Source organism: Lathamus discolor, chromosome 5 (assembly GCF_037157495.1).
Source record: "Lathamus discolor isolate bLatDis1 chromosome 5, bLatDis1.hap1, whole genome shotgun sequence".
Classification (NCBI taxonomy): Eukaryota; Metazoa; Chordata; class Aves; order Psittaciformes; family Psittacidae; genus Lathamus; species Lathamus discolor.
In genome coordinates, this window is record NC_088888.1 from 48,959,826 (window position 1) to 48,975,198 (window position 15,373).

Below are 15,373 nucleotides of genomic sequence, written 5' to 3' on the forward strand. Positions count from 1 at the left end.
TTCCTGCTTGTGTAGTTCTGTCTGGCCTTGTTCGGTACTTCAAAGTTTATGTCATGTTTTGAGCTGCTATGGGTAAAACTATATCTATGAAGCCATGCTGCCTTTTATGCAGTTTCATCCTCAGCCTAGCGAGATAAGCAGCCCTTTTAACAAAGCGTTAAAGTTGCTATAGCCAGAAGTGTTGTACACATATTTTGGCATTCTGCAGTTTAGTACCAGGTTCCAGGAGAATATTTAGGCTTACCTGTAGTGTGTTTTGGTCTCGTAAGAGTAAGTAGTTATTTAAAATGAGTTTAAGATGCAAAAAAGTGGAAGAGGGCTGAATAAGAACTGCTTCTTCTTAACTGGTAAAACTAGTAATCTCTTATTTGATGCCTTGCTAGACTGGACTTAATGGTGAGTGTCTGCATACTCAGTATGATGAGTGAGATTTCTCAAGGGCCACCCACTGATTCTTTTTGTGTGTAGCCAACCAGTTTCAGAAAAATCATCCCAGGAAGGTGAATGCTTACATGTTTGTTGTACTTAAAATCTATTTTCCATAGAACTTGTCTGTATCACTGTAGAGATGAAGGAGCATAGTGCTAGAGAGTTTGTTATATATGCACAGATATAGTGTTAAGAATTTCGAAAGAGTTAGAAGTACTTGGAATTTTGAATACAAGTGGCCACAGATTATATCCTTATCTGTTGCAGATGAGGTTAGATATTTCCTTCCAAATTAGATCACATCTGAAGAAAAGAAACTACTTGGGCATCATTCCATGGGTTTTAAATAAATTAACTTGAGAAGCAGACCTGCTTTATCACTGTAGTGATCTCAAGCAAAACCTTGAGTTAAAACAGCAAACAAGATATTAGATTGCCTGAGGAATGAGACTGTAAGTAGCACAAAGAAAGTCAAAATGCCCGTAGCAGCTTGACCCATTACAAATATCATGTGCAGTTGCTGGTAGTCACCTGTAAAGTACCTTGTCCTTGTGAGGGAGAGAATTGTAGTTGTCTGGTTTTTATGTTCTCCTCGAATTGTGGCTGTGCATCAGGTTAATGCAGACATGAATGTAATGGAAGGGGGTTCTTTGAAGGGAAGTTGCATTTGATGATGCTTTGGAAGTTGTGACTGTAAAACCTCAAGATGATATGGGCTAAGAAATAAGGAAACCTTGTGAAAGACATGGAATTTTCCTTTGATCACGTGCTGCTGTGTTCTTCCCTGTTCATTTGAAGCACCTGATGCTTGTGCAGAAAGGAACTTGATTCAGTTACCCAATTCTTGTATAATCATGGAATGCAAGTGTAGTACCAGTCACGTGAATGCTAAGTACCTTTGTAAGTGTGTAAAACGTAGCACAAAATCATTGCTCTCCAAACTCACGAGGACGAAGTATTCTTGAGGAACGCTCAAAGCTTTTCCTCTTTAGTAGTACAGGCCTGTAGATACCTTTAGATAATTCAGAGCTGATTCTGTTGGAAATGAAAATTGGTGACAGTTGCATTTTTAGACCCATAACTTATTCTGCTTGCAAATGTGTTGTTTGAAGGCTGGATAGATGTACAACCTTTCCTGCAAATAGTTCTGTTTATGTGCGATCTGTCTTGCAGCAGGAAAGGTTAATACATGCATCTAATTGTTGCTAATCATACTCATTTCTGCCTCTAAGGGACAATGTCAGCTGCCTGTTAAATGGGAATAAATAGACATATGGAAGACTGAAACAGATATGGTTGCTGTATCCAAATCACACGCTCACAAAGCAACAAAACCCTGGAAAAGAAAAGCTCTATGTCCACTTAGTACACATCTACAAAAGGACAGCCTTACTACCAAACAAAAATACCACACCGAAGGTCTAACAACATTAACTGCACATGTGAAAACACCAGCCTTTATTAACCCATATTTCTGCCATTTTGTGCGCGTCATGGAAATCAGCATTAAGGTAGAAGATTTGCATAAAATAGCGAATAGAAATACCTGTGTTGGGATAACAAGTCAAGCTACTTCACAACAGTTACGTGAGTCTTTAAATTGCTCTCAGGGTGTGGTTTCACATTGCAGCTAAACCAATGTAATTGTGAGTTGCCACTGTAGCAGGAGGTTCAATCTGCCCACATCCATGTGCTCCTGCTGCTGCTTCTCTTTGCGAAGAGTCTAGTGCCTCTCCAATGCTGTTGTATGCTGGCATCGGGGGCTGTGCGGAAAGAAAATTAATAAAAATTTTTTGTTGATTTAACTCTGTATCAGCTAACACTGGGGTTGAATGAATGTCAGTGCTGGTGCTTTTTCTAGAGCAATTGGGCATTTCAGTTGTGATCTAGCATGGGTTTCATGGTAGCTTAAACCGGTAGAAACTGGAGCTGGTTGGTGCTGGCACTGGCATTTGTTTGAACAGACAGTGAGCTGTTACAGGAAGCTTGTTCAGCCAAGAGTTAGGGGGTTTTGTGAAGTTATTTTTCACTTGACTCAGCTGCCTGAGCTCATGGCTGAGTTGCACGTGCATTAGTGTTTGTATTAACAAGTAGTATGACACAACACAAGTGATGCTGAGGAGCTGCCATCCATCCAGTATATGTATTTCAGAAGCTTTCCTTTGCCGAATTCTGGCCTGGTTAGCTGCAATTTATTAGGTGTATTGCAAGAGTGTATCTTCTAGGTTAGCTTCATACAAAAGTAATCTAGTTACCTCTTCTGGAGTGGCTGCACCGTGTGAACCAGAACAGTGAGGGTGATCAGGAAATTGGCTTCATAAGCACATTCCACATCTGACCTAAAACCCTAATGTAGTTATGCTATTGAAGTCAGTTCTTGGTACCTCTTTCCTGGTGGTGAAGTTGTTTGAAAAGCTACAGTAAGACAAAAAAATGGATTGTAACGGTTACTACTTGTCCGTGGGATTAATATAATAGCTGTTCCATTTGTTCAATTTGTAGGATTCTTTCTTGGGTGATTTAATCACAGAACATTTTATGAACTTGCACTCTTTGGTTGTGAATCATAGAAACTTCAAGAAGCAATCAGTTGTGCATATGATACTCATCTGAAGTTTAGTCAAGGCATCTGGCTTTAAAATGCAATATTATTATAAAACAACAAATACAAGAATATTTACATGTACTCTCTCTAGAACGAATGAAATGTCATTTTTGGTTTTGGCCTTGTGTAGCAGTGTTACCTGACTTCTAACTTAGTGTTAGAAAGTCTTTGAAATGACAGATGAATTGGGTGATTATGCCCAGTTTCATCAATTACAGTAAAGCCTATTTTTGGCTCATTAGCCAGCCTCAAGCCTTTTTTTTTTTTTTTTTTTTCTCCATTTCTGAGGAGTCTTTACAGACAGATTATTTTTGATTGTTTTGTGTCACTGATGGAAAAAAATGGTCTCTGGTTATCTACCTCAGTTCTGTCTGAGTTTGCTGTCTTCACATCAAAAGTTGTAAGAAAGTGCATGCCTGTGATGCAGCTGCTTCATTGTGAAGTCCAGACGCTTGGTGTAGAGCCTTGCTTATTAGCTGCAATTTCTGCGCTGTGCAGAAAACCAGCTAAGGTGCAAGCATGTGCTGCCTTCTGTTGTTCTTGGGGTGATAGCTTTTGGTAAACAAATGGAACAGATAACATAGAGCAGTAGTTTCCTCAGGTGCCAGAGTTTGTCTGCTGCCATGCGGTGCAATTGTACTTGGAATTATAATCCATAGTCAGAACATGGCAAAACAAAATTCAGGGTTCTTGATTTAAAATGCTGGCCTCTTTGTTGAAGAATGGGTGCCAAGAGAAAGGGATCTAGGAAAACAAAGTTGTTCACAAAGATTTTATTGTTGCAGTTAGTGTTTCAGTGAATTTTCCTACATAAAGACTACCTGTTTATCAAATCAGTTGAGTTTACTAAATGCTAACTGCAAATGGAAGCTGAACCAGGGCATATGTAGGATTACCTGTGTGGTGGAGACATGCAGAAAACTCAGCCTGGTTCTTGTTCATTTGCTGAATTTATTATCTTTTCAGAACCGGTGGGATAAGAAGTTAGAATCCCTGTAGGAGGCCTTTGCCTTCCTTTCAGTGTTTTGGAGTATATTTAAAAATACATGGCATTTTCAGATTATATATATAAAAAAAAAAAAGTCTGTAGACTAAAAAGGTTTCCTCTTGTAATACTGACCTTTACCTAATCTGCAAATAAGCACAGATCTTAAAAAGAAATCACTTTATTGAACAGAGCCCATATATTTGGGGTTTGTGTTTTTTATTTTTGAATTTACAGCTTTTGTACATGACTTTTCAAAATAAAATTAGTTTAGACTTCTGAGGCAATATTCACAACAGGTCATTGTTAAGGCATTCTTGCAGTGTAGAAGTATGTAACTGTACCCCTACAGTCTGGGGCTTTTTATGATTGTAATATTATGTGATTTATATAAAATTTTTATATATTTAAAACATGTTTGTACATACATTATGCTGTATCTCAGATCTTGTTTAGGAAATAAAGGGTTGTTAGAAAGCTGTTGTAAATGCAAACAGTGCCTGGGTCTGCAATTAAGAATATCTAGTTTGTGAAGTATATATTTTTTTCCCTTCAGAGGTTACTGTAATAGAATATTTTCCTTTCCTCTCAGTTGAGAAATAATTTAGTTTTATTTTTCTGTAATGATGAGATGTATAAGTAGTCTGCTTTCTGCTAGTGCCAGAAATGGCTTTTGGTCTACTTTGTATACTGTGAATTGTACTTTTGAGTTTTCTGGTGAAAAAGTTTAGTTTAATGATGTTACTGTTCACAGAGACTATAGTGGGCTGCAAATTGTTTTCTCTTTGCAGTTAATTTGAGTAGTCTCATATCTCTACAGCATTTAGTCACAGAACAATCACTGTTGTTGAAACTAAAGGGAAAAGTTAATGGCAAAACTTCAGGACTGTAAATTAAGTCTGTTAGACTTACATTTGTTTTCATCTGATTTCTCAGTGTAATTGGTTTTGAGCTTTTGAAATTGACTGGCATTCATTGTGTATAGTCACTTATATAGTAAATAATTCCTTTATAATTCCCACAGCACTTAGCTAATTTCAGGTATTACAGCTCAGCTTTGTTTGAAAACAGTTTTGTTTTTTTTTTTTTTAAATGTGCCTTCAGATGACAGCAGGGATGATTAATATCCATTCTGACATGACTGGATAGAATTCTAATATCTATTCAGAAATATCAGGGCCTTTGGCAAATACACCTTAGAATCAAGTTAGCTGTACAAAATTATGAATTGCAAACTTGATCTTTTTTTTTTTTTTTTTTTTTTGGTGAAGATGATTCTGTTGTATTAGAAGTTTTGAGCACATTACCCACTGCCTGTGAAAAATGGCAAACGTGCTTTCATGTTAGTCTTATCTTCCGTAAATATTATGGCAGATGCTGTAATATTGTAGGACTTTGCTGGCAGTCTCTATTACTTTTCAGTTATAGTTGCTTTCAAAATACTAGTTCTTACAGACAAGTTTCACACCTGTTAGGTCATAAATATTTGCTGTTTAGATTAGTCCTGCTTGTAGAATTCCTAGACTTAAAATTGGAGTTTTGCTCTTGCTTCTGTCTTCAAATTCACTTAAGCAGAGTGTGAGAGCAATATTATGACTATCAGATTTTTCTTGCTGGTGCTCGAGCAATGATTAGTGTAAGAATATATTTCCCTTTTTTTATTTTTTCTTTACTATTTCTTTAAATAATAAGATCTTTAGAGCATTAAGCCAGCAATGTAATTCTTTATAAGCTAAAATGTTGGATTGATGATCATGTTTGTGACTTGCTTGTTTTTTCCAGCTGTTGTTGGTGTCTAAAGAGGTAAATTATGTCCTGCACTTGTTATACAAAAACCTCCACATTATAGCTTAGGCATGCCTGTCTGGGATGTATAGGAGCTGTGTTTTGCTAGGTTAAAGGACTTAGGAAAGATGACAGTCTGACCTGAAATTCTGGAATGGTTGACTTCTGACATCTAAAATGCTCCTGAAGTATGGTAACAGAACAATGAGTAGACTCAGTTGCAGATTTATCTTCAGTGGGTGACCAGGACTGAGCTATGTAACATGGAGCATTAAGTGCCAATTTACTACTGCTTCAGACTATCAGTTGTTAATTTTGTCAAAATGTTCTTACTGTGGTAGTGTGTACAGCTTGGTTTGGGTGTGTTTTTTTTCTGAATTAGGATGTCTTAAATCGTTTAAGACCTAGTGGTAGCAGCTCTATTCCGAGTCTCAGATGTACCCCTTCAAACAAGCACTTCTTAGAACTTTAACTGACCTTTGTTTAAACTTTGATAGACACATTGTTAAGAATTGTAGGCCTTACTGGGAGGAGAGCAGTGCAAAGCTAAGTAACTAATTAACCCTGGTCACATTGATGCTCAGAGGAAAACAGATTGAGATGGGAAAGTAGCCTCAAGTAGTGGGCACAGTAGCTTCAGGTAAGCTTGTACGGAAGTGCTCAGGAATAACAAGACCAGATCTGAGCAGTCCTATTTAGCTAAGCTACAGCACATTCACTAATTCTGGGACCAGATAATGCCTTAATCTTCATATTACATTAGCAAAGAGAAGCACATGTTCATTTCTTACGTTTGTTCTGGCGTATTGGTGAGAGGTCATGTGTGTAGAAAATATCAAGAAAAGTAAGAAAATAATTACAAGCAAGGAATATCAACTACTGGAATACTTTGGCTATAAAGAGGTCTCAAAGGAATCAGAATGTCTGTATGAATGCTGTTCTCTTCAGCATTTAGTGCTTAAGTAGGAATTTTGCAGGAAAAATATTCAACCTAATGCTGCATGGCAGGAGCTTTGACAATTAGAATGTCCCTGTGACCTCCCTTGTACTATTTGTTACTGGAGTAATGATTTGAAATACTAAATATATTATTGCTGCGAAATACCCCTCCAGTTCCTGCTGCAGCTAGATGCTTGGTGCTTATACAGATACTTTGGCTGCTACTGTTTGGTTTTTTCTTTGTTTCCAGAAGATACAATGACTTGAGTGTTACAGAATAGCACTGGAGTCTCAAATTGTCACAGACTGGCTCAGGCATTCTTGCTCAAGCGTGTTTCTTCATCTCCTATTCCTTGAACTCTTCATGGCACCACCATGAAAAAGACACCTTTGTTTAGAGGGCAGTTCTTAGCACCCTGATACGTGACTCTGTCGTTTGCTAAGGAGAGCTTCTTTGGGCAAGGTAAAGAAATCAGTTGGAGTTGTAAGTGCTCTTGATGTTATGTTCTGTTCAGTTACCTCTTTTCTGCCTTTTCTGCCCCTCCTAAATGCAAAGAACACAACTTTCTTGAGGCTGCAGTCTTGTAAGAATTTTTTAGTCAAATGAACAAACTGTTAATACGAGCCACATGTTCCCATGTGCCTTCTAGCTCCTGAGGTAGGTGTTGGTTGTGCAGTAGACAGATTCAGCTTAATCACAGTAACTTTTTGCTGGCTTACTGAGAAGAATCATACTGTGTGATCAGATAGATGAGCAACAGTTAGTGCTTAGGAATTAGGGAACTGGGAAACTGAGAGCAGAGGAGGAAGGAGCTGTTTAGGTTAAGCAGTAATGTAAAATTGCATAGGAAGAGGAGACAGGTATGTGGAATATCTCCTTTTTTAAAAAAGAACCTTTCTTTATGCATCAGGAATTAGAAATCATTCTTGTAAGTCCCCAGGCTGTCTTTGGTGCTTCAGGTTTTTTTATTCCAGTTCTTCTTGCTGCTTTATTACCATTACTGCTTGTAAGGTACTTTCTCATGAGCACCTACTCTGCTGGAAAAACAGCAGTAGAGAAAATCTTAATGCAAGCAAAGAACGACTCTGCCTTGAGGTCTTCCAGCTATGACTTTTTATCTGGGGGAATAGTAGTTGTTTTCTAGGTGAGCATTCATCTGGCTGCGTGGTTTTTCCTTCATTGGTGCTATGTAAAAAAGGAATATGCTTCTTTATTCTGTCTTCTTTTTGAGGTTATTTGGCAATAATTTGTTTATGAATTCTAGTCAAGTAGAATGGCCTGTGGCTCTAGATCTTTGGAGAAATACCCCCTCTAAATCAGTATCTTGGACTTTTTTGTAGTTGCATGTAGTGTGCATCTGCCTCATCTTGATTGATGGTGGTTACCATGTACTACCAAATCACGAAGGGAACCACTGACCTCAGAGAGCTGTGGTGCTCTGTGTAAGAGGCTCTGCAGGTAAGATGCATGTGTGTTTGTTGTGACGGCTTTTGCAGGAACTGTTATCAAGACCACAGACTTTGATTGCAAATGAAAAGATCAAAGCTGCTGCATTAGGAAGTGTCTGTTAAGTGAGGCTAATCTACCATGAACATATATGCTACCAGGAAAAACAGGAGATGCTGCAGACCACTTTGGGAATGTGTTGACATCAGAAATTACCTAAAATACAGCTGGTTCAAAAAGCACTACAGCAGATGAAAATTCAGTGTGGTTGGGTGTTTTCTGGTGGTGGTGGTTTTGTGTGGAGGTGCTGGTTTTGTTTGTTTGGGGTTTTTGGTGTTTGGTTTCTTTAATTTGTTTTTTTTTGTGTGTGTGTGGCGTTCAACATTCATTTGTTAAGACATGTATTTTTCATGCGCATGTGTCGTAAATCAGAGTTTTAAGTTTTCAGTGCTTTTTGCTGCTTCATTAACAAAGTGAAAACATGACTTCAGATCTGACAACCCTTACTTGGGAAGTGAACACTCTTGTAAAACTGAGCCCAAAGTACAGCGGCAGAGTCATTTCTATGAGGCTTAAATATTGGGTCATTTTTTGAACAGCTAATTCTTTATGTGATTAATGTGTGACTAATTCTGAAATTTCATTTGATTGAAACACATGTGTGCTTGAACCTGAAATGACCTGTCAAATTGGAAAGTTTAGTCCTGGGCACCTAGAAGAGAATTAGTTGTCAGAGCTGATAAGTAGCTTTTTCCTTCTGGTGGTATTTCAGTAGTTTTCTTCCACTGTGGATATGTGCGGTGTGAAAATCAAGGGCGGAGAAGTATTAGGAGAGGCTCAGACAGTAGGGGACTCTAAGTAGTTCATTGCCAGAGAGCATGTGTCATCTTGGAAGTCCTCCAATACTATTGGGTTTATTTCTTTAAAGGCCTGTGTTCTGAAGCCAGGTTTATGGCATTGACCGAGATCCATCTTCGTGGAACTGTCAGTAAAACTTAAGAGGAAGACCTTACTATTCCGTGCGTACTATGGTTATGCAACAAAGTGCAACAGTGTCCAAATATAACCTGTGCCTGGGAATTCTTAGTATCAATTAAGTAACTGTATTTACTACTACGCTCCTGAAGTACCTAGTAAGATAAATGTATACATTATAGGTAATGTTATACTTGCAGTTCAGCACATGAGCATTTCCTACTTCACACTTAGTGCATTAAATATAGCAGTTCTTGATATCCTCCATAAATAGATTTTGCAAATGATCTTCAGATGGGGTTAGACTGTTTAAATGTTTGTCATATGCTGCTGTTAGTGCTGAAACATAGAATTCAGAGCAATACTCGGGCTGTTTCTTTTAGTGGCATTTTTTGTCCTGTCTCTAATTTTTTTCCTTTGTGTGCAACATGTTTGTGGAGCCATGTGGAGAACTGGGTCAGAGACTTGACTTGGTTAAAAATAACTCATCAAAAGAAAGATCTTTGTCAGTTCTCTGTCTTGCTCCTGCTATGGAGTGCTGTCAACAGCTGTTGCATCTGAGAAGCTACCTGTCAAATGAGGTTTTCCTGAAGAAAACTGTAAAAATCTTGAATAACTAATAAGTGTTGCTTTGACCAGTTGATGATAGGTGAGAGATTGTAGTTAGAAAACTATGTCAGGCTGTGTGGTCTCCAACTGGTGCGATAGATTGAGATAAATGAAGTGACAAGAACTGACCTATTGAACAGTGGTTTCAGAGTAGCAAGATTAGAAGGTGACATTGTGAGGAAAGAAATGTATTCAACCTGTAAAAAAAAGCACGGAGCTTTTTGTAGGTCTTCAACATGTAGTAATGGTCAGGGATTTTTTTTTCTGCTACAGTAGCAATGATTAGGAAGTATTTTTTTTTCAACTTCCCTTGTATACCCCCAGATTATATTAAACCGTACAGATATGGTTAATTTGTGTTGTATGTTTATGTGTGGCTTATGTGACTTCAGGAGAGCTGCTTTGTTGGAGAGCGTATTCTAGTACCCACTTTGAGATTGTATTCCAATAAACTTGATTTGGAAAACATCCTCTCATATCTCTTTAATGCTTAAGTTTGCAAAGAGCTTTAGAATTCTCATAGATGAATTGCTGCATATGGAATGCAGAATGATGTTGTTGACATGATAGTGTGTTTAGGTTTAAACTGTGAATCAAAATCAATCTGTAATCGGTCACAATTTTATTAAATAACCTAAAACTCAATGCAGATGGTTATTTTAAATTTTTTAGCTTTTTTTTAATCTGAAGTAAAACATTACCTTTTTTCAATGCATTTCTTGGTTTTCATTAAAAGGTTGTTGGCAGTATGCATGGTAAAACTCGAAAATTATGTAGAGTACTAAAGCACAAGTATGCTCATAGTTTGGTTTAACTTCAGTTTGTGTCAAGTACTGTAAGAGTGATGTGAAAACTTGTTTTGCACCTCTGGTACATGGTTTATTTTTTTGTATTATATTTTTATCTTTACTAGGTAGGTAGTGTGCATGTTGCTTTATTTATTGTTTTACATTGAAGTCATCCCTGCTTAAATACTGTTGTACTTTTGCATGAATAATGTTTGCAGATAATGGACTTGATTTGCCTTGTGGAAAAACCTGGGGGCATGGGGACTTTGATGTTCTGGAACACTCTCCCAGAGAGGTTTTCTCAGTTCTGGAAAGGGCATTTCACAACGCTTGATAAAGATGTGATTTGTTCCACTTCATCTGGAATTTTTAAGGGTTCTCAAGTCTAAGTTTTTTTGGTTCATAGACCTTTCCAAGTTCAAGGACCTCTTATTTGAAACTCTGTAAGAGTTCTAAAAGGCATGTGCTTGAAATGATGCCTGTCGTCAACATACTGCTTCCTGTGCATGTCTGATCTGTGCCAACTCCTGGTACTGGTGGTGATGCTGTTACTTCTTTGCAGTATGATGACTGCAATCTCATAATTTACTGCACTGAGGTTTGTTTAGTTTGTGTTTTGCAGTGGGGTTTTCTTGAAGGGGGAGTTGAACAGGAGGGGTTATTGGTTTTTTTTCGTTTGGGGTTTTTTATCAACAGCTTCTAGCAATTCTGGAGCTTCACAGAATTGTTGGCCTTAGTCCAGTTAATTGCAGTAGTGTGATACCAGGATCCTTATATCTAAGGAGATGAAAACAGTCATGGAACATTTTGTTTGGAAGGTAGGTCTGCATTACTTGAAGAGTTTAAGGAAACTCCTTATCCTCTCTCTTCCTAAGGAGATGAAATCCCTAAACAGAAATCTTAGTGAAGCAATCCCTTGACTTTTTTTTTCTTTTTATCTCTTCTCCTCCCCTCCCCCATCAGTATAGCTGACTACCTGTTGAATGTTTAAATCCTCCTTCAAGGAGATTATAGGTAGATACTGGTTTGAGTATGCTCAAGCATGCTGTCAGTCAGCAGGGAAGTCTCTACAAGCTGTTTGCCTTTAATAATTTTGCTCAACCTTCACTCATGTTTCTGACTGGGTTATATTCTGTGTTGGAAATAGAGGACTCCTTTAGCTGTCTGTGGGTGGATCTGACAGCTACTTCTTCAGTAGCAGAAGGACATTATTTTTTGTTGGTTAGTGGGCTTTTTTTGTATTCTTAGCTTTTTTTCTTTTCTTGATACTTACATCTGGTGTATTTTCTACATTTACATCTATTTACTTTGAATCCATGCTTGTCTTTCCTTTCTAATGCTGGTCTACTGTGCTAGCTTAATTATTGATTCAGTTTTTAACTGAAGTTTTTGTCAATCTGGCAATACTGACTAGCTCCAAAACAGATAATTTCTAGTCTAGCACTGGCTTTGAAATTACCCAAAGCCATTACTGCCTAATGATTCCGTAGGTTATAAATACCTATGTCATTGCTTGCTTTCATAAGAAGCTTTCCCTGAATCTGCTCAGTTATTCATCTGTCAGTGCTAGGTTGCTGGATCCACAGGCTTTTTCTGTGTTGGGTGTAGTCAAGTATGTGGACGTTCATTAATCTTCCAGGATACAATGCTTTAAAAAATGAATTGTTTTTCCTGTCACACCGGTTTACATTACTAGGTGTCTCTTGAATCTTCACTGCTTTAGTTCTGTAAGTTATTTAAACTTAGCATTATTATTTTTGGCATTAGGAAGGGTGCAGGCAGTTTATTTCAGACATTGATGCCTCAAAGTTTTTGACTGTTTGAATTGTCACCTGTCAGGTTACACTGTCACTCCTTTCTTCATGGCACTTCTTGTAGTCCAACCAACCTGTTGAAACTAGCATACTGTATTCAACTATACTGAATTATTTTCTTTTAGTTAATGAACATTAGAAAATGCTCTGTTATCCCCTGACTTCTGTCCAGATATCATGCTACAGAAATACTGTAGTGGGAAAATACAAGTAAGACAGGTGCTGTAGGACATTGTGGGAAGTATAATGAAGACATAGCCAAATGATTTAACTCGCCTAGCTTCTGTCCTGCAGGATTTGAGCTCCACGTAGCCCTAGACTGGCTGATCCTCTTGGGAATTCTGTAGGACGAAGTGTTTGTCAACTTCCCACACCTTCCTGTGATAGCTTATACAACAGTTTATGTTCATGAGGTCCTAGAGTCCTGGTGCATGGTAAGGAAACATGCAAGCAGCTTTCTGTTGAGCCATATCTAGCTCAGCTATAGTCAATAAACCCATCTGTTTGATTGTATGGAGTTACTGAAGCCTATTTCCTGTTTCAGCAGTGCTGAAGCATACAGACTAACTTCTCGTGGATCATGTGGTTCAGTTGCTGCTACATGAACATGCAGTTGGCTTTTTCAGTTGAAACATGTCTGCAAGCAGGGCTCTTCTGCCCTTCAGAACTGTGTCCTTTGAAAGCTGGGAAGTCTTTCAGGACAGCTTTCTCTAAACCCAGTAACATTACATCCCAGTAGTTAGGAAAATAAGCAGGTGTATCAAGAGACCAGGTTTGTCAAACAGGAAACTTATGACCTAGCTCTGGTGGGAAGGGTAGGGAGAGAAATTAGTGTCTATGAATGTAGATAAGGCTGAGATTCTCAGTGCCCTCTGTGCATTGATCTTCACAGACAAGGTCTCATGGGCCTTTGTGCCTGGAGATGGGTTGAAGGAGGAGACAAACTAGTAGTACTACAAGAAAATTATGGATCTCTTGAGGAATATCAAGTTCATGGGATTAGATGGGATGTTTCTGAGGGCAGAGAGAGCTAGCTAATGTCATTGCAAGCCAGCTTTCTCTGTGAATAGTTGTGGAGATCAGGGGTGGACCTCAGAGACTGGAGAAAGACATGCTGCAGCTGTCTTCCAGAAGGGCAGGAAAGCTGATCTGGGGAACTACAGGCTGGTCAGCTGCACTTTGATCCCTGACAAATTGTAGAACAAGTGCTTGGCAGCCATTTCTAGTCATATAATGGGCAAAACAGTAATAAGGGTTAGCAAGCACGGATTTACCGAGGGTACTTGTCAGACATTGTCAGATGTGCTGGAAAGAGTTGAACTGTGGTTGAGGAGAGAAAATCAGTGGTATTGTCTTCCTTGACTTCAACAAGCCTTTCGCCATGATTGTCCAAGAGCATCCTTGTGTCCCATTTGGAACATTACAGTCTAAATCAAACTGCTGGATAGGTAAAAAGAGAATCATTTCACTTAGAGAGTCTAATGTAGGATGTGTCATGCTTAGTATCTTATTGGTGACCTGGCACATGCAAGAATGCACCCTCAGCAAGTTTGCAGGTCTATATTATGGAGGGAGGGGCAGGCGATATGTTAGAATACATAGCTGCTCTCTGCATGGACCAGAATTTTTCACAACTCACCACAGAAGACTGAACCACGTTTCTGTTATCTAGAACACCGGGGAAGAAAAGAGGAATAATACACCACTGCTTCTTTGTTGCATTTCTTAAATGAAATGGTGTCTGTAGCATTGTTTGTAGAACCTGAAGTTCTGCATTCTCCTCCAGTGCTTAATTCCATGCATGTATACATGGATACTTCTTTCTGTTTTTATGAATTCTTTATAGGTTTGTTTTATAAGTTTGAAGTTGAGCTATACCAAGCCTTCATCAGAAATGGCTAGAAGGTATCATTCACTATTGTCTAACTTTTTAATTTGTTATAAATTCTGATCTCATTATTGAAATATTTGGGAGAAATTTGGAGGCAGACCATTTCTCTGACTTGGGCACTAACAAACTGTTCAATTTTGTCTTAGAGTTATTTAGAAGTCTTAATTTTGTGTTTTTTCAGTCCCATCTGACAATGTAATAGTAAAAATGTTGAGTGCTGTTCCTTTGTTGTTGCAGTTGCTGAAGACAGGCAATATAGATGCTATTGCCTAGCTAATTACTAGCTAACTAGCTAATAGAGACTTAAGATGTTGGTTTTGCGTTCTTGGTGATTTGAGGTTCTTATTGCTTGGGTGATTTAGTTATGTTGTTTGGGTTTTATTTTTTAAGGAACATGACTCCAGTTATTCTCTTTCTGTCTCTCCAACTCTGCAAAACGTCTAAAGCCTAGGTGAAAAAAAAAAGTAGATAATTGGGAAAAATCTAAGTTTTAGCCTTGGTACTTCTGGTTGTGAGGAATTGTGTACTCTGACTCATGTGACATGTTTAAAGATTGCTTGTGAAGTTGTTACTGAAAGATTAGGAAGCTGTTACAAGCATTTAATGCAGGGCATGCTGGTCTTCAGTGTATGAAATCACCTCTGTAGAGCACTTTGTGTTTTAAGTTTCTTTGTACAAGTAACTGTGTTTTATTTCAGATCATGGAGCAATGTGGTGCAACAAGACTTGGCTATTTTGGAAGAAGTCAATTTTACATTGCTTTGAAACTTGTTGCTGTGGCCCAGTCTGGTCTCCCTCTAAGAGTGGAAAGCTTAAATACAGGTAAATCACAGGACTGAGGGGAAATGGAGTTGCTGAGCAGCATTATTATACTTGGCTCACAGATTCTTGTAGAGTGACCTTGTAAATTAGTGGGGTATATCTTTTTATACACATTTCTTACTTAAAAAGATACTGTGGAGAGACTGTGAGCGAGTGTATTCTTACTGTGCAAAAAATTATGTGAAATACCTTACTCTTATTCAGTAAAAGTGGTGTTCATCATGGGGTAAGTGAGCAGCTACTACTGACCATTGTGTAGATACAAGTTCATTCTGTAGGTTACT

General features: G+C 38.2%; 1 protein-coding gene across 7 annotated transcripts in view; it reads left to right on the forward strand.

Moving 5' to 3' along the window:
* REPS1 (RALBP1 associated Eps domain containing 1) overlaps window positions 1-15,373 on the forward strand; it is a 65,300-nt gene that overhangs the window by 1,242 nt on the left and 48,685 nt on the right. For all 7 annotated transcript variants that reach the window (XM_065680727.1, XM_065680720.1, XM_065680723.1 and 4 more), the window contains exon 2: window positions 14,966-15,089. In XM_065680727.1, coding sequence (XP_065536799.1) covers window positions 14,966-15,089 — 124 coding nt within the window. The remainder of the gene's footprint in view (window positions 1-14,965; window positions 15,090-15,373) is intronic.